Source organism: Pinus tabuliformis, chromosome 9 (assembly GCF_031772625.1).
Source record: "Pinus tabuliformis cultivar Carrire ecotype Pingquan chromosome 9, CPIR1, whole genome shotgun sequence".
Classification (NCBI taxonomy): Eukaryota; Viridiplantae; Streptophyta; class Pinopsida; order Pinales; family Pinaceae; genus Pinus; species Pinus tabuliformis.
This window is the reverse complement of record NC_142307.1, coordinates 1,037,981,102-1,038,000,780: the sequence shown is the minus strand read 5'-3', so window position 1 is coordinate 1,038,000,780 and position 19,679 is coordinate 1,037,981,102. Positions and strand designations below refer to the sequence as shown.

The following is a 19,679-nucleotide window of genomic DNA, read 5'->3' as shown; positions in this document are numbered from 1 at the left end:
GGTAAAGGCCCCGTCATGGGAAACCATCATAATCCCTATGGGTTATATCTGACAAAATTAGGTGGGTGGACCTCAATTTCTTCCACACTATTTTTGACATAATGCATGTGGATGCACCATCATCAACGAGGCTTGCTAGATGTTGAAAGTAGGTGAGAAATGATTTGACCGAGGAAAACAAAATGTGGGTAGCTGAATTTTCACTAATATACCATATGTTCTAGCGCTTGTTAAAATACATTGAAAGATTATCCAAGCAAATTAAGTAATTTGTGATACTAGTAGAAGATAATCATAGGTGAAAAGTCATGATGTGCTTGGAAAGGTCATCCCTAGGATTTCCTTGAAACTTTGGAGTGTTTGAAGGAAGGCTTGTAGGAATTGTAGGCCATGCAACACTATGGGAAATGGGATCATTGATTAACTTTGTTAAATCTAGAAGATCACGAGAAGTCACAAATGGGAGGCTCTAGGTGTGGGCTAGATTTTCCATCGTGTTAGCTTGATATTTATGAGGGGGAGGTGTTGTTTGAGATATTGTAGTACCAAGCAAGGTTGCATTTAAGATGGATGAGAATAATAAGGAAGAATTAGATGACGATCTTTGTGGTGATGGTCGAGATGGTGAGGTTGCAAGACTAGAAACACCTTTTAAAAAGAGTGGGATCCCTTGAAGGTGGTGAGATCTAAGGGAAGCACATTGGTCTATTATGCTTCTCACTGTAGTGTGTAGAATTTGAGGTGCATTTTTAGATGTAAAATCAACACGTAAAACAAAGCAAGAAAAACAAGGATTTTTACCTTTAATGTTTTTCTAATCTTTTAGTCAAACAACTTCCAAAGATGGTGAAGAGAGTGTGTCAATGTATAAAACCACAAAGACCTAACATTCTTCCACTCAGAAAAGTAATTAGGCCTTCCAAACGTTTTCAACAAATATGATTAAATTCATTGGAAGGAAACTAGTGAAGGTTGAAAGGAGGATTATAATGAGGGGTACTAGGGACACATCGAAAGTGGTTGGAAACATTTCCTAATATCTATTTGAAATCACATCGAGGCGTAGTTGCATATGACAACCAACAACTTTGGTAGATGCCCTAAGTTTTATTCACTATGATAATTATGTCTAGTATGGGTGAGAGTTTTCTCAACTTCTAGGTATCAAACATATTTGGAATCCCAATCAAGAGTTGGGAGACTCAAGGAGGTTTGTTAGCTCGTAGGCTAAAGTCTTACCGCATTCACTAGTTTCTTCTCACTATTATCTTTTTGAACACTAGATGGTGGAGGATTTTATGTTCCCTATGAGGAAAATTGCTATGTTTTAGATGTGATATGACTAAAGGGGGTTATTGGGATTCCTACCTCTACAGTCCTAACTTAAACTACAAAAATTCTTTTGTGAACCCTCCATAGGGGAAAATTAGTGCCTTGAGTTATGGTAAGTTTTAAGTGGATTTGAGTTGGGAGGATGACACAAATTCATCTTCTTAAGGTGTTAAATGATATTGAACCTTTATGGGATCAATCTAAATGTTTAGATCCCCCCATATCACAATGAGTGTAAGGGGAAGAGATTGTTTTCTTAAGAGGATCTAAAAGAACCTTTTTTGTGTGGGGTGAAGTGTCTACAATGTAAGTGGCATCAATGTGACAACTTATGATTGTCCAATTCTTTTGGTTTATGTTTTGATTGTAGTAAATTAGTTTTTTTCTCATAAATATATGGTGAACTAGAAAATGATATATTGTAATTCTATTATGGTTCTTGTTAGTGACTTAGACCTAAACTTGTTAGAGAATTTTGATGATTTTGAATGAGAAACAAAAACCCTTAACCCTTACCATCTTCCATTAGTTTCCATTATAATAGGCAACCATAAAAAATAAACCTTAAATTTTTATTTAACTATATATAACCATAATTATTACCCCATTGAAGAAAGGAAAAAAAAGAAGAAAGAATATAGATATATACCTATATCTATCTATCTATCTATATATATATAATTTTTAAAGTTTAATCGACATCATACCTCGAATATTTAAAATTTGTGGTTGAACCTAAGCTGATAAGTAATAAAGAGAAACCCATAATAAAGAAAAAAACATTATATTCATCTTAAGGGCTGACTGGAACTCTTTAAAAAAAACTTTATTTAGCAAACCATACAGGATATATATTATATAGTATTTATGAGCTTTGGCATTTCGCGTTTATGGTAAGTGTATAAACGCCAGTAACCAGTGTTTGCACAGAAGCTTTATTGTTTTATAATTTAGCGGGTCTGGTTATTTTTGCATATTTTCAAGTTGATGACCCACATTCCCGTAGCAAGAATAAATGGATATACTCTTAAAACATTCTTGGGAATTTTGACAACTGCTCACGAAGACATTTCATTAGCTTCATGTCATGCATTCACCTCCTGAAGAATCTTCAATGCGATATACCTGCATGCACAATAATAATATGGTTGGGAATTTTTAATAGAGAAAGTTATACAATCACTATTCTAATATTAAGAATGTTATAAATGTAACAATTACCTGCCGAGCATCATAGTGGTGGCTTGTGGGTTTGTTCCAGGACTGTCTCTGAACGTTGAGCCATCTACGATCCTGAGACTATCAACTCCGTTGACCTGATATTTCTCGTTAGTCACAAGCCCAAGTTCACACCCTCCATGGTAATGCCATATTGTGTTCAGTGTTGCATGGCAGAACTGAGCCATGGCTGCATCGTCTAAGGGATTGTCTGGTAACGCTTGCCCAATAAAATGAAACTGACGCGACGAGTCATTAGCTGCTGCATACGCAAATCTCTCAAGAGACCGTGTCTTGAGCAGATTAACGATCAGGCTCACGCTTTGGACGCATCTCTGCAGGTCTAGAGGGTGGGAATAATAGTTGTATCGAACAGATGGATTTTCTCGAGGGTCCCTGCTGAGTAACCGAAGCTCTCCCCTTGATAATGGAAACGCCAGCTTCTCAAAAATGTACCCAGTATACACGTCCATGGGGTGTGAGGATACGGTGATATTTACCATGCTGCTGGACTCGATATAAGCTTGAGAGCCTTTAAGAATAGCAACTACCTGTATGCTTGAGAATTCCAAGGGTGTAGGAGATTGCAAGCCTACGCTTGCACGTGGGTTGTCTTGAATCCCTTGGCCTACAAAGGGCAAATCTAGGAGTAGTGAAATATTGAATTCCTTGAGATGTTGAGATGGGCCGATTCCGCTCAAGAGCAGAAGCTGGGGGCTGCCCAGGGCTCCTGCAGAAACGATTACCTCGCTGGAACGGGATGATTCCTTCAGGAGAGCTTGATACGAACGACCACGGCGGTCCATAAATTCTACTCCACGGGCCCTCGGTTTCTGAAACGAGTGATCCTTCGTTCCTGCATATTTTCATACTCAAGAAACTGAATCTATTAGTCCCATTTCGATTATAAAGATTGGAGAATGAAGTAGAGAATATTAGAATCTAATATTGTGGAACGTCACTCGTGTAGGAGAATACTAGAATCTAATATTGGGTGTAAGAGCCCATGTGTTTGAATGAACTACCTTCTGATTGGGAATTGAAGAGAATCCTGCTGACAGTAGCATTGAGAAGGACTACGATATTGTCCGGATTGGCTGACCTGAGAAGATTTGCTGCTGTGTGTCTCTTGCCATTGTTGTCGAAGGTGGAGGCGCTGATCTTTGTTCCCTCCACGTGATCCAACGTATATCCATTGTCTGGAAGAACTCCCGCTTCCAGGAGGCCATCTCTGAAAACCGATGACCAACGTGAAAGGTGATCTAGTCTGAAGGCATTCTGTTTCTCCACCCATTCATACGACTCCTCTACAAGTCCCTCGTCCCACCCCATATTACGTACATATTCGGAGCTAGCCCTGCTGTAGAAGCCCGCATTGAGAGCAGTTCCGCCTCCCAGAACTCTCGCTCTCGCATTACTCACTCCATCCTCTGAAATAAAGGTCTGCGCTATGGAAGTGTAATTGTCGGTCTCATCCAATGGCTTTCCAAAAGCATCGGCGTTCTCAATGTCGGGAACTCCATAAGGAGATCCTCCCCTCTCCACTACCAAAACTGAATACTTGGTAGACAGCGTTGCGGCCAAGGGGCAGCCGGCCGTTCCTCCTCCAACTACAATGTAATCATATTTCCTTGCAGCTGCTTTCTCCGCATCTATAGTCATAAACGCAAACGGAAAACCTGCAAAGCCCAACAAAACAAAACAAACAAGAAGCCATTAATTCTATCATATCATATCATCAACTACATAAAGACACGTAATCCAATATCATCCCATGTTCATACCCGAGGGTGTTGTGGCTGCCTGAGAAGAGGATAGGCTGCTCAACATCATTAGCTTGATGAGCAGAAGCAGAAGCCATACACGAAAATTCACAACCCTTATCATCGTCATATTTCTCACAAGGAATTCAACTCCTAATTCACTCTTTTTTAAGATGTGGTTCGATTTCATAGTGTCTGAGTCTATTTATAAGCGCTTACCCTTGGATTTTCCATCCATCTCTAGAGAATAATTATCACACGGTATCGGAGCCATGGTATTCTAGAGAGGAATAATATGAAGCACATAGAAATTAATCCACGCAGTCCATGGAATCAAAACGGTAAGCATCAGCCTTGCTATAATCGTTCACATTTTCCAAATCTATCGTTAATATTTCACTTTCTCTGCGTTATCGTTGATAATTCACTTTCGCAGATTTGTTGGTAAGTTCTCTACGCTTTCGTGGATAATTCAATTCAATCTTAGTTATATTATATACTTTGGGAAACAAATAGTCCCTCCCCTATACGGAACGATGATTCATTTCAAAGCTGCTATTTTCTGTACAATTCGTCCCAGTTGTACAGAAAATAGCAGCTTTGAAATGAATCATCGTTCCGTATAGGGGAGGGACTATTATCCGTTCGTACCATGTATCTGTCGGCCAGATCGATATGGACTGATATGTATTTTGCCCATTATAAGGATAAGGAATATAATATCATGATGTTTTTCTTTCTGAAAAAACAAAAATTTCTATACAATTTGTTGGGACTTTTTCTCTAATCTCTACGTTACCTCTCATAATTCAATCCAGTGATGCAGTTACGTTATACTTCAATATTGTTATGATCTCCACTATGAAAAAGAGTGCAACTCTCTTTACGGAACTTTCAATTCAACGATGAAAAAGACTGCAGCTCAAACGAATAAATCTCCGAGCGTCTTCGGAGACGAAATCGCGTATCAATTCAACATAATCCTCTAATTTTGTAGTTAATACAATGGAAGGATTGCAAAATCAATTAGCACTGGATCGAACAATTTACCATTCACCCGTGAACAAAACTTCAATCAGCCGAGAGGACACTACAGAATTAATTGAACGAAAGGACTTTCCAAACAAAATCAAACTCTATCGTTTACTATAATAGGTGAAACGTTATTATTCAACTATTTGATTTCAAAAATATTGGTAAATGAAGTCTGCATATTTTTTTATTATTATCTATATTTATCCAATTCCAAAATATCTCCTAATTAACAATCAAACGAGGTTCATCAATTGACAACATAGCATCCCAGTAAGCTTTCGTGTTTTCAATGTTTTTCTTTTTCCTTTTTAATCCATTAATCCTTTTTAATTGAGAAACCATAATTGTATAATGGTATTGATGTTAAAATTTACCCTAAATAATCTATAAATCGGTCAAAACATTACTATTAAATCAATCAAGCAGTGATCCCAAACGGCTTTGATGGTTTTTCAGTGTTCTTAGATTCTTTGGAGAAACCATAATTGTATAATGGTATAGATTTTAAATTTTACCGCAAATAACATATAAATCGGTCAAAATACAATCTTAAATAGTAAATTAAAATTAAAAATAATATAATCAGTATTATATTGTCGATTTTTATTTTTTAACTTTTTAGAGTGATGTAACACCAATGTTAGATTCGTTTTTTTTTTAATAATTATTTTTTATTTTAAATAAATTAATGATTATTTTATATGGTTAAATATCTAAAATATATTAATTTTTTAATAATATATAATAATTAATAAAATTAAATAATTAATAAATATAAATAACGTTTAAAATATTAAAAATATATAAAATTAGTACATTTAGAAATCTTTAATTTCAACCTCGTAATCATAAATAATCATAATTATTAAATTAAAATTATAAACTCATTTTTAAAATAAATCACATCTATCAACACAATTACACATATATTATAAATTTATAAATATTTTATGATAACAAAATATATATGGACTAAAAAATAAATAACTAAAATATAAAAATCATTATAATTCATTCCAGCCAGATTGAAGATATTACTTTATAAAGAACAAAAGAGTTTCCCATCCACAAAATTAAGGAAAATGAAAATAATCCACTCAACAATATCGATATTAAATTATAAAATTTAAAGGTTCATTTATATATAATTAATAATTACATTTTGATTAATTGAAATATTTTCTGTTTAGTTTTAGATAAGAGATACAATTAAAATATTATTAGTAGTTAGGTATAATGTTAAAATAATGTATTTTTTTAATATTATAGGGAATGAATGATAGGAGAATTTTAATAGAAGAATTGAATTTGTTTCCATAAAAATTTTCCTTTAAGAATTTTTTTTAGGATTGAATTATTATTTTTATAATTATTATGGTGATATATATATATATATATATATATATATATATATATATATATATATATTCTCATAAATTTATTACAATGTTATATGGGTTTTGAGAGAGGATTTCTCAAAAAAAATTGGGTATGTGTCTTTAGATAAGGTTGCATATATTAGATATCATTTTTGGGATCAACCGGTGGTCGTAACTGACTAATTTCTCATGATTTTTGAATAGCTCACTTAGCACTCATTGCATTAGGTTAGGTGATGCTCACAAGGGTGAAGAAGTGGCATTGAAACTACCCGGTAACATGAGAGGCAGTGTGGGATTGAAACTAGTGAAATGAATCACATAGCATCAATCATCACACCCGGTAACATGAGAGCCAGTGTGGGATTGAAACTGGTGAAATGAATCGCATAGCATCATCAATCATCACACCCGGTAACATGAGAGGCAGTGTGGGATTGAAAATAGTGAAATGAATCACATAGCATCAATCATCACTTCTGGGGCTTGCCCCGGTAACATGAGAGGTAGTGTGGGATTGAAACTAGTGAAATGAATAACATAGCATCAATCATTGCATTGGGTTAGGTGATGCTCACAAGGGTGAAGAAGTGGCATTGAAACTACCCGGTAACATGAGAGGCAGTGTGGGATTGAAACTAGTGAAATGAATCACATAGCATCAATCACCACACCCGGTAACATGAGAGGCAGTGTGGGATTGAAACTAGTGAAATGAATCACATAATCAATCATCACTTCTGGGGCTTGCCCCCGGTAACATGAGAGGTAGTGTGGGATTGAAAATAGTGAAATGAATAACATAGCATCAATCATTACTTCTCAGGCTTGCACCCAGTAACTAGGACATCCCGGGAGGTCACCCATCCCAGATCACCTTTGGCTCAAGCGCGCTTAACTATGGAGTTTTCCCCACAATCAAGCCCACTTAGCTTGCTAGCCCATTTGCAAAACCTTAGCAAGTATTGTGCCTCATGAACCATTCAAGTAGAGTTCCCTTCACTCTTTTTGAAATTAAGTATGGGGGTTTACGCAGTGCATTATATTAGATATCATTTTTGGGATGCAATTGCGTTAAGTAAGTCATTCACGTATGACCATTTCCATGAGAGGTAGTCGTAACTGACTAATTTCTCAGGATTTTTGAATAGTTCACTTAGCACTCATTGCATTAGGTGATGCTCACAGGGGTGAAGAAGTGGGATTGAAACTAGTGAAATGAATCACATAGCGTCAATCATCATTTCCGGGGCTTGCATTCGGTAACGAGGACTTCTCGGGAGGTCACCCATCCCAGATCGCCTCTGGCTCAAGCGCGCTTAAAATAGTTTATTATAGGTAAATTATATAATTTTCTATTGAGGTTTTATAGAGAGGAAAATAGTAAAATATAATAATAAGTGTAAAATTAATAGAAAAGTTATTAAAAATGTTTTTAATGAGCTTTTAAAATCTAATAAGATAAATAGGTATAAAGCTCTAATTAAAAAAGAAAAAAATAACTACATAAATAAAATGAAAGATTTTTTTTTTGCGTTTATCTAAGATAAATTCTAGGAAGTCATAATTGAATATTAAAGCTTAAGAAAATAAGATGATTCCTTGATAGGTATGAATTCCTAAACTAAAAATATTTATGAATCCCCTAATATCATAGAAAAAAATCTAAATATTTCTATAGAGGATGAATTTTTCTCTATAAAAGACATACAAATTGGGATTAAGCAACTCATTGTTAAGCCCTATATAAGCTCCATATTTACCCTAAAACCCTTTATTAAACCCTATATATTGAGTTATTACATTTATATTGCTAGATTGTTATGTAGGCTAGAACTTTTTGTGGTCTCATTTTTATTATAATTATGCCCTTTGTCTCCTACAGATATTTTGAGGAGACCCAATCTTACAATTATAATATTGTTTGTACATTGTATTCATTTTAAAACAATGTCTCCACTTCGAAGAGGACAATAATTATTGGCTTGTTATCATTTTCTAAGGTGAAATGTTCTTAGAATTTCGTATGAGAGGTTATGAACCTAGGGTTTTTCTTCTTCAAACAACTCATTTTGACATTTTCACTATAAATTGTTTTTTAAGTGGTTTCAGATGGTTAAACTTGAATATATTGAGGACATCTTGGGAAATATATGGTTCAAATTTTAGATATTGGTTCTTATACTTTTAGAGATATCCTATAAGGAAGTTAGGTTCTTGAATGCTCCTCTTCAAATAGGTTAGTGTGGTATTTTTGCTATAACCATTTTTTTGGGAAGGTTCACATAGTAAAACTTGGAGAATATTGAGGAGAGATATCGAGGAACATATAATTCAAATTTTAGATCCTGGTTTGCTCTACATTGAATATATTCTCTATGACAGTTACCATTCCTCAATGTTCCTCAAATTGGTTTCAAATAAGTTTGTTTTGTATTTTTTCTATAACATTTTTTTGGAGAGGTTTGAGATGGTGAAACTTGGAGAATATCATGGAGAGATCTCAAGGAACACTTAGCTCAAATTTCAAGTCTAGATTATTTACATTTTCAAATATATACTCTATGGAAGTTAGGGTTCCTAAATTCTCTTGAAATCCATTTCAAACATGCCATTTTGAAATTTTAACTATAGATTTTCTTTTGGGACATTTAATATGGTTATTCTTGGATCGTATTGAGGAAAAATGGTTGGGAACATTTGGTTAAAATTATAGAGTTTATTTTGCTATAGATTTGGATATATACTTTATGGAAGTTATGGGTTGTGAAGGATCCTGAAATTAGTTTGAAATATTCCAACTTGATACTTTTTTCTATAATGGAAGTCTTAGACTTTTCAGACAATTAAATCTTCATGGATCATAGGAGAAATACATAAGTACTTGAGTAAAAATTTCATAAATATATTTCAATAATTGGATACATAGCATGATATACAAGTTTTCTTATATAAAGATGCCAAAAGTTAACAAGTTTTAAGAAAGTTACTATAATTTTCACTTGGCACATAAAATTATGGTCAAACTTATCAAATTGTAGTGAATACATATCAATGTATTATAAACCAAAGTTTTATATTCATGAGGGTTCAAATCTCATAAATGTATCAAGAAAATGGCTATACATTTAGATATTATCCAAATTAAGGTTTTAAAGGTATATTATTTATAGGTAACATAACCTTTGATTAGAAGGTCCATCTTCTCATGACTAAGAGTTGTCATAAATAAGAGTACTATTATTATTTTCCATAATGGATCTAAAGAAATCTACTACACCAGTTAAACATCTTGAAAAATCATGAAGAAGGTGAATGCTTAGAATTTAGGTTCTTAAAATTAAAGAAGAAAGTTAATGAAATCGATGGTTATATATTGAAAAAGTTGGATTTATCAAATTCTTAAGAAAACATTAGTAAAGTAATGATGGATGAAATGGAAAAGAAGATGAATGAAATAAGGAAGATATACAGAATTCCACCATGAAAGAAATAAAAGAATTACAAACAATTTTATTGAAATACCTCCCTAAAAGGGATGTGGCTTCCAAGGAAATCATGAAAATAAAGAGAAGCATGGTGTTGAGACTCAATGACATATAGAGAATATGTTATCACAATTGGAGAGCACAAATATTGAATCACAAAACCGTAATTATGAATTTTCAATCCAAGATCTACATCATTAGGGCTTCAAGTCAACACCAAGGAGCTACTACATTCCAAAGATTGATATGAGAAGATTTGATTCTATATGGATAAACACTATGATCTACACTAAGTGGAATCCTTACAAAAGGTAAATATTGCATTCATGTTTTTAGAACAAGACCAAAACATATGGTACCAATAGGATTGAGAAAGGGAAAAGGATTATGCTATATCTTCATCCATTTTTATAGAGGAATTGACAACACATTATATGGATGTTAATACCAATACAATTTATAGTCAGTTGGCGAATCTTTGACAAAAGGTCCTTTTACATAATGTATTCAACAATTCCAAAAGTTCAGTCATAGGGTAAAGACATTTTAGAGAATAATTGGTTAGACAAATATGCTAACTTTAAAGAATAACATACAACATGAGGTGTGTGTCTTTGAGCCTAGATCATGCTTTCAGTATGCGTAGGAAAGTTGAAAGTAAAAATATGGCCACAAGAAAATTGGTCACTAATAACTATGGAGAAGATCATGCTCCCTCTCCTAAAACAACAAGGTTGAATCCTTCACAAATAGATGAAAGAAGATAAAAGGGACTATGTTTCAACTATTGAAACAAGTACAATAAGGGCCATAAATGTACTGAGAATAATTTATTCTAGGTAGAATCCGAAGAGGACAAAGATTAAAAATTTGAACCATTCTAAGATATAAGTCTAGAAGGGACTACCCCAACAATGCCTTGTCATGCATTCGATGCAATCAATACTCCATAAATCCTCAAGGTAGAAGGATATATCAAACAGAAAAGGTAACAATGTTGAGTGGTTATGAAGCACCCGTAATTTCTTAGGTTAAAAATCATAAAAATTCTCAATTGTTTTGTATATCTAGCACCAAAGTTCAAGAAATGATTGCATATGGGGGTACCATAAATTTTTCAAGAGGTGCCATAGTATTAAGTGTAGGTTTTAACACTGTAAAATTAGTTACTGCAAATATATCCTTAATTAAAACAAAAAAAATATGTAATGGAAAACACACAAATTAACATAAAGATTTTATCATGGAAACCAAAAACTGGGAAAACTAATGTGGTGACCCCAACCTGAGTTTCCTCATAAAATGAAATGTAAATGTTTTGAAAAAATATATTAAATGGGCTGAATCTAGGGGATACATATTCTAGATCTGAGGAGGAGGCTTGCATGGGATATGAAACGTTTCCTTATGCAGGAAATATGGACTATTTTGGGACAACCATTAAAGGTTGGTTGGTGCATGATATTAATGGACTCTCTCATGAATTAAAATGGGATTTAAATAAAATTACCCAAGTCCATGTGCTTGAGAAAATTCAACAAAGAAAAAAGGACGAGAAAATTTACGAGACTTGACACCTTTGCAAGGCAGTAAGGACAAGGAATAAATCCTTGCGTAGAAAGGAAAGTACTAGGGAAAAGAAAGTGGGATCATTTCCCTCATTTAGAGGGGAGGAGGAAATAAAAACTATTTACGTAATAATCATCTGAGAGTAGAGAAAGGAGTCATGGAAGAGAAGAGAGGTGAAGGGGATTGGTTATCAAGTTCCTTGGAGGTTGTGGGTTGGGATGCTAGTCTATGGAGCAATGTAACAACTTGGATTCTCTGGAGGCTGTGGGTTGAGATAGAATCCATAGATCCCTATAACAACTTTGGTTCCCTGGAGGTTGTGGGCTAAGATAGAAATATCTTGAGACCTGTAACAACTTGGTACTCCCTAGAGGCTATGGGTTGGGATAGAATCTTTGGATCCCTATAATAGTTTGGGTTCCCTGGGGTTTGTGGGTTGAGATAGTAGTCCCTTGAGCCTTGGACATCTTGGGAAGATACCAATCTTGAGTTAATATATGAAGATTCCATCTAAATATTTCCTCATTTATGATTTGATTTTAGAAATGGATTCTAGACTTCCAAGGAAGGAGGTGAATCCCTAGAACTATTCTTGATGGTGGAGGTGGTGAACCTATAGATTCCTTGTGCATTTATTATTATAGTAGGAAGATGGTGGGATTGAGGAAATAGGTTATTTGGAGTCCTTATTTCAACTGGGAATTGGTGGTTCAGTCCTTCAAGAAAGCCCCCTTAGTCTCTTGAATTTGTCCAGGGAGTGACAACTGCAAGTGAGATTGGTTTCAATTGTCTATGATTGGGTGGAGTGTAATAGTCCTAGACTCAGTTCCAAAACATCACAAGATAAGTATTATTATGTGTTTGCAATGCCCATGAATATATGTTTGTATTTTTGTATTGAAATGATATGTATAAATGAATCAAATGTTTGCTACATTTCTAATTTTGGCATGGTATTACAGAGAATAGTTTAGGACTAAATTTTGTCCTTAATATTCTAAATAGTATAATATGCATTATCTATACATAATAAGCAAGATCTTGTTATGCTTTTGGGTTGAAATGGTGTGCTTATTAAATACATGAATGTGATTCTTTTATGACTGAATAAATAAAATATACTGAGAAGCCTTGAAGGTAACTAACAAGCTCCATAAGGTTTTGAACAATAATATGACAAAGATTCGCATATAACCCGCTTATTAATGAATAATGGTTACATTGAGGATGCCTATGCTGACAAAGTCTCTACATACATAGATACATGTTTATACACATATATTACTGGCTACAAGCCTATGAACCCATTTAGAAGGCGCTATGATGGATATGAGGGATTTATTCCTCTTTTAAGTCTGGTCAACCATTTCTCTTTACTTAGAGGCTTATCATCCATGCATTATCAGTAGCCTACATTCTTTCTCTAGAGGCATCATCGCTGATGGTTGAATGTCACAACTTGTAGCCAAATGCATTGGAGGTCTTCAAAAAGGGCCACGACATAGCTGGTGAAGGGGCTACAAGATGTAGGGCTACGAGGAACAATTCGAGGTTCCTTGACACGTGGAAAAAGAGGTGGAAGCACCTCAGTAGTTCACCACATGTCTTTAGCAGTGGGTTAGCAATGAATTACTAGCGCAGACATGCATGGAATTCCCTATCGTGAAAAGGGGAATACCCAAGAGCCAGGAACTCGTTGGAGTTGATATGTTGCAAGCTTAGGAGGATAGCACCAGTGGTGCTTAGAAAGCCATGATGGCCATGGTGGAAGGATAGCATAGGTCTAGTCATCTGCAGAACCACCAAAACTTAGTTACAAAGGAAGCCATGTTCAAATGGAAAAGATTAATGTGAGGTGTGTTGTAGTGAAGCCTTAAGCTTATATCCTCACTATGTTAACCCTATTCTCAAGAGCCTTGTTAAACCATAGCCATGGAGGCTTATTATTAGTGCACCTAGTTTCTCCTCATTGTTATTGGATACGAGGGAGATGACGTTCCTAGAACTAGTACCTTGTAGGTTTGTTTTGCACATGAGAGGGATAGACTGAGATGATGTCTGCTAGGATGAGTTGGTTGAAACACAAGCCTAGCGGTCCTACCATCGATTAGAGGTGGTGCCCATTGGACAAACCATCCTAGTGGTTCAAGCCCAGAGAGATTGCATGATGTGATTGGTGTAGGAGGGACCCACCTACTAGATCGATTGGTTGTACAATCCCAGAGGAATTTTTAACACACACAAAGTAAAGGAGTGGTATGATTTGGAAGCCATGCCTACTTGGTGATTACACCATTGGTTGATAGGTGAGTCACTTAACAAGTTGGCTCGATGGGCTAATTCCTAGTTGTTCATGAGGATGTATGAGGAAGGGCACTGAGTGAGTTAGGTCTTCAGTGAAAAAGTGGAAATACATCCCATTAGATGGGATTTGGGCCATTAGAATGGTCTCCACATGCTTGGGTGGTCTCCACCCAAATTTATAAGGGAGTGCAATAAAGGAAAGTACTAGGACCAAAGCGCCACGATGACGTGTCCTGGAGGGTCTTGTCCGGTTAGTTAAAGAAGGAAGCTTAATGAAAGTGTTAGGATTGAAACATCAAGATGAAATGTACCTATAACCATGTAGGCCAATCAAAAGCAGTAATTTGCAATGGGGTGGCCCACAACATCCATGTGTCTCAAAGGGTCTTGTCCGGCTAGTCAAAGAGTGGATCTTAATGAATGCGTATAGATGGAATAATAGGGTTGACATGGAGGCTTGCGATTGGAGAGGCCTGGATAAGGGTTAGAGGTCTAGGGCATCACCCAAAACAAACAACTGACATTAAGAGTATCAGACAACATAAATTCCTTGCGACACCCTCTTCCGTGTGACGTCAACAGGCAGGAGGGGGTGGCGTAATAAATATGGACAATAAGATGAGTGGATCATCATGGGCCATCTAATGTAGGCTTAGAACCAAGAACTGGAAATTGGATTGCACCACTCATCTACAAATCAAAGCCCAAACATGTTATCTCGATGTGAACCATGGATAAGAAGTGTGAGTGACTGTGAGACATTACATTAGCAGGGTGTTAACCTCGCTTGATGGAATGAGCATGTGCATGCATGTAAGCCCGGTTGTTCCATCAATAGTTATGGGGTGGACCTACTTGACAGGTCATCCTCATGTTATAACCTCAGAGGTTTTCAAATGTCAAATAAATAGAGAGGTGCAACGATATGGAAATATATATTAAGAAAACAAAAAAAATGAGGAATAATTAATAAAGTCCCATTCTTCTAACAAGCAGAAGAGGATTTGGATTTCTTAGTAGCAACATCCCACTAGGTTTATGTTTGGGGTGGTTGTTACTGGTCGTATCTGAGCATCCATGTTCAACACTTGGACTGGATGAGCTCTATCATGAGAAAGTGGAGATTTTTGGGAATTAGCTAAAACAAGTTGTCTAGGTATTAAAAGTCGACCAAGTAAATTAACTACATGCTTGATCGATATATTGATTTTTTTTTCATTGATAACAATGTGCTAATGTGATTTGTTTGGTTGTAGGCAATTAACCAATCTATAAGAGAAAGATCATGGGCATAAATATGTTATTTATTTATTCATTATGCGCTAACAATGATATCACATGTGATCTAGGCATATAAAATGCTAAATATGATGGCATACTTACATGGTCATTTTGTCCAAGTAGGAATAATAGGGATTTCTCCATGAGTAAAGTTCATGGACATTTATTGTGTTTATTATTTATTACATAAATTATCTAATAGTGCATGTGATTGAAAACACATCAAATGCAACATAAGGTAGACATAAACAAATAATGATGACAAGCATGGTGCAGTATCGTTCAACCTAATCACAACATGGAAGTGATGAGGTCAGGGCTATTTTAGAAGAAAGATCAATGGATCAAGCGGGAGGGAATCACTCTCCAGATTGGTTGGACACTCTGAGAAGCCTAAGGGAAGAAGTTGGTAGATATAAGGAAGATAATTAGAAGATGGTAAGAGCTCAAGATAAACAAGTTGAGACAAATGCAGTCATATTGCAAAGTATCTCAAATTTGCTAAGGAAAAGGAAATCTGAAATGAGGGCTAGTCATAGAGACAAAAAGAGCCTTCATATATATTAGGAAAATACAAATCGGTAAGATGGTAGCATGTTCAAAAAGAGGCATATTCCTAGGAGTGAGGATATTATGAAGGGAGATGCACACCCCGAGAGGAGGAATCTACACACATGTGCATCATTCTAGCATACCATCTAGTTTTGATACCAAGGGACACCACCATCACTCTCATCATCACCATCATCATCATTCAAGAAGCAAGGAAAAGTATTGCATGCTCTAGGAATTCAAGAAATCCAAGCCACCCACATTTAATGGGGAAGCTATAATATCCCCTGGTTGATTTTTCTATAAAAATAAAATCAAACCAAGGTCATGGGACACATATTCCAAGATGAATGGTGAAATATTATAGTGGGCATCTCTTGTGGTTTAACAATGTCTATGGAAATTTGAAAAAGCATTGGAAAAGGCAAGGAGGTAGTAAATGACATATAATTATAAAAATAAAGGAAAATAGGAGAAAAGGAAGGTGAAGAGACACAAGTTAGCATGCAAGGGAAATTATAGGAAAATGAAGGAAAATGAAAAAAAGGATACATCAATAATAAAACGACATCGGAGAATCAATTCACAACTTTTGACCATTACAAAATTTATAGTTCATTTTTGGTTCTCTCCTTCCACACTTTCATTCTCTCATACTCTTGCACAGTTAAATAATTCTTGGAGCACTCTTGCATCCACTTGGATTTGGGGAAAGAAAGCAAGGAAAGAAAGGAAGTGTAAGGAGACAATTGGATTAGCAGCTATAACAGGATTACTTTGTAGGTAATAGGTTGCACGTGTGATCTCGTTGTTAATTTTTGGATGCATGACATATGAATGTGGTTTTATACTTATATGTTTTCATTGGTATGGATATTTACCTAGATTGGAAGTGGTTTCAGCCTTGCCTTGCCAATTCCTAAATAGCCATGGTGTAGTGGGTTCCCCATTTGGTTTTTCTCATTTGTTCTCAGGTTTCCTATGGTTGTAGGTTGGAAAAAATTCTTTGCAGCCATGAAATAGCTCAAGTTCCCTGGAAGATGTGGGTTGACTTAATAGTCCGTGGAGCTTGTGGGTTGGGACAAATGATCTATATCCTTGAAAAAACTTGAGTTTCGTGGAAGTTGTGGGTTGAGTTACTAGTTCCTAGAGCCCTGAAAAACTTGCATAGAGACCAATCTAGTTGATAGCGATTTCTAGACAATACTGATGAGATCATTGTGCTTGAGGGTTGAGGTGGTTTTGCCTCTTGAAGCCATGGTTTGTTCTATTTTGGTTTAATCCTTATGATCCCACATTCATGCTTGGACAATGGCGTGGGGGTGATTGACTAAAAGATATATTTTTTTCAACCAATATATGGTCTGGTGGTACATTGAATGTTGAATTTCCATGACCTTAGGTCTAGGTTAGAGTCTTAAAATCACCCATGCTACGAAACCAAGAATTTCAACCATAAACTACTTTGCACAACAGAAATATAAAGCATTAAACAAAATTGTACAATATGTACAATCCCAATCTTTGTTATATCAAACAGATTGAGTAATACAATAATCTATGGTTTACAAGATAAAATGACAATCTTTGCTGCAACTTCTATATCATATCTCACCCTGCCGGTCCTTCGCTTCCATACTGCCCACTAATAGTGCCTTAGTCTAGCAAGGCATATACACTTCAAGACTCAAAGAGGTCTCCCTCCTATCACTATTGCAAGTCACATCTGCTACAATGAACATAGGCTCAACAAATTCTCTCTGGGTAGGCCTAATTCTTAAGCTCATACATTCCAATCTAGAAATGATTTTCTCCCATCAAAGTTTTGCACTTCAACACCTATCTTCACCAAACCTTCAGCTGCTTTTCATCCTTCAAGATAGCTCGTCTAGGGCTACTTTGGGTAGCCAACAGCTCTATGACTCCAAAACATTCACTGCTGAATTTGATCCTAGGAAGACATTACACCACCTTAGAATGTGCTCCAATTGGCTCCAACATGCTGCAAAAATGACGATCCATTTCTGGTCAACACTTTGACCCAACACACATCAATTTTTGCTCCAAGTCTGTTATTCGTTTGCTGCCCTTGATTGGAATTGGTTAGGGCATATTTTTGAGGCTCCAAAAACCACTAACGAACCCCTAAAAAACCCTCAAACAACCCTCATTAAATCTCGCCTAGTCTTGGGATAACTCTCCTCTACCATTCTACTATTGTAGGCTTAAACCAGCCCACTGGAGCCTCTCTTCACACACCTACATGTGGAGCTATGGCCTGCGGCCTAGCACACAACAATCTTGTAGAAAACGAACTAGCTTTTCCCTAAATTAACTCAGCCTCCCTGAAGGAAAAAATAGAGCCTAAAATAGTCACGGACAAGCTCCCACATTGCCTCTTCTCCATGTTGTCTTGTCCTCTATCTGTGACCCAATCAAGTTAGGACATTTGAGCACTCTTTCTCCTCCAATGAGTTATGTTTTGATGTATATGTGTTTCTATTTTTGGATGATTGAAATGAATCCATATCACTTCATATTTATTCACATATCAAGGATCAACATCAAATTTGAAGTGACACATCCATTGGCTCTCAAGTCAACCTACTTGACAACCAATAATTACTAGTCAACTTAAAAAATTCATATCTCTCTAATGACAACTCAGATTCAGACGTTTCTCAATGCGTTGGAATTGTATAGTCGATAACTATCATCCTCATCCATCACATGGCATAACTCCAACATGGTTTTGTCCCAAATATCGATGGGTGCAAAAAACCCCACACTTCGGTTTCAAGCCCACAAGTTTCCCTTATGGTGCTTTGCTCTCTAAACCTTGAAACCTAGGGTTTGGATTACCTCCCAAGTTGCACAGATCAACACTCTCTCTTATCGAGGGAGGTACTTCCAATACTATTAAGTCTCTCGTCATCATCATCATTGCTTGCAACACTTGCCCAACTCTTGGCATTCACAATCACAACAATCCCTGTATGGTGAACTATGCCCTTCTGTAAGCGTCGATGTCATTGCTTGAAGCCACCTACTTCTTCTTCTTATCTTGTAACATCTTCCACTCTTTCCATGATTCCTTCTTGGAAGTTATAGGAGCACCCTTGCTCACCACTGACCACATGCTCTTCTTGGGTTATAGAGTCTCCCTCTGAATCTAAAAGCTCCCTCTCGAACTAGACTCCCTCTGAGTCTCTACAACCTCGACCTTCTTAGGAAAATGTACCTTATTCTTGGGAACCTATATCTTCTCCTATGAAGCCTGCAGCAGAATCTACACCTTCTCTTTTTTCTCTGAAACTTGTAACTTCTCCACCTACTTCTTTCCATGATACACAGGCTTGGTTTTCAACTCGTAGAGACCATGCTCTCTAACTCCTAGTACAATCCCATCAGAATTAGAGCCTTTGAACCTGAGTCTTACCTTTCCATCTTGGAAAAAGACCTAAAAGACCTTCTTCTGCATCATAGAGAGAGAGAGAGAGCACATTATATCTCAGTCTGGGTACAAAAACTAGATCTCGGAACCACATCATCCATCATGTCTCCATCCTGAATGGCACCACACCTAATCCTTGTTTCTCTAACTGACTCTTGTTGCCCAACACCATATGCAACTTTGAGTCCCATCTAGCTAGAGTCTCAAAAAGATATTATGACCCTGCCATATGCTTTGTCGCACCACTGTCCACATACCATCCATCCTCAGTGATAGTACTCTATGAGAAATGAGAAATCATAGA

The 19,679-nt window shown here is 36.1% G+C and overlaps 1 protein-coding gene across 1 annotated transcript; it reads right to left on the bottom strand.

The window, feature by feature from the left end:
- Nucleotides 1-2,133: 2,133 nt before the first annotated feature.
- On the bottom strand, nt 2,134-4,494 carry LOC149152241 ((R)-mandelonitrile lyase-like). Its single transcript, XM_089438462.1, has 4 exons — nt 4,335-4,494; nt 3,576-4,229; nt 2,554-3,406; nt 2,134-2,457 (listed from the first exon to the last, which is right to left on the bottom strand). Exons 1-4 carry the CDS (start codon nt 4,441-4,443, stop codon nt 2,418-2,420), a joined length of 1,656 nt encoding a protein of 551 aa, XP_089294588.1. The 5' UTR covers nt 4,444-4,494; the 3' UTR covers nt 2,134-2,417.
- Nucleotides 4,495-19,679: the final 15,185 nt, after the last annotated feature.

Coding starts and splice junctions, on each gene's coding strand:
- LOC149152241 (XM_089438462.1), bottom strand. CDS start 4,443: ATGACGATGATAAGGGTTGTGAATTTTCGTGTATGGCTTCTGCTTCTG. Junction 4,230..4,334: donor GGCAGCCACAACACCCTCGG/GTATGAACATGG, acceptor TGGGCTTTGCAG/GTTTTCCGTTTGCGTTTATG. Junction 2,458..2,553: donor ACCACTATGATGCTCGGCAG/GTAATTGTTACA, acceptor TTGTGCATGCAG/GTATATCGCATTGAAGATTC.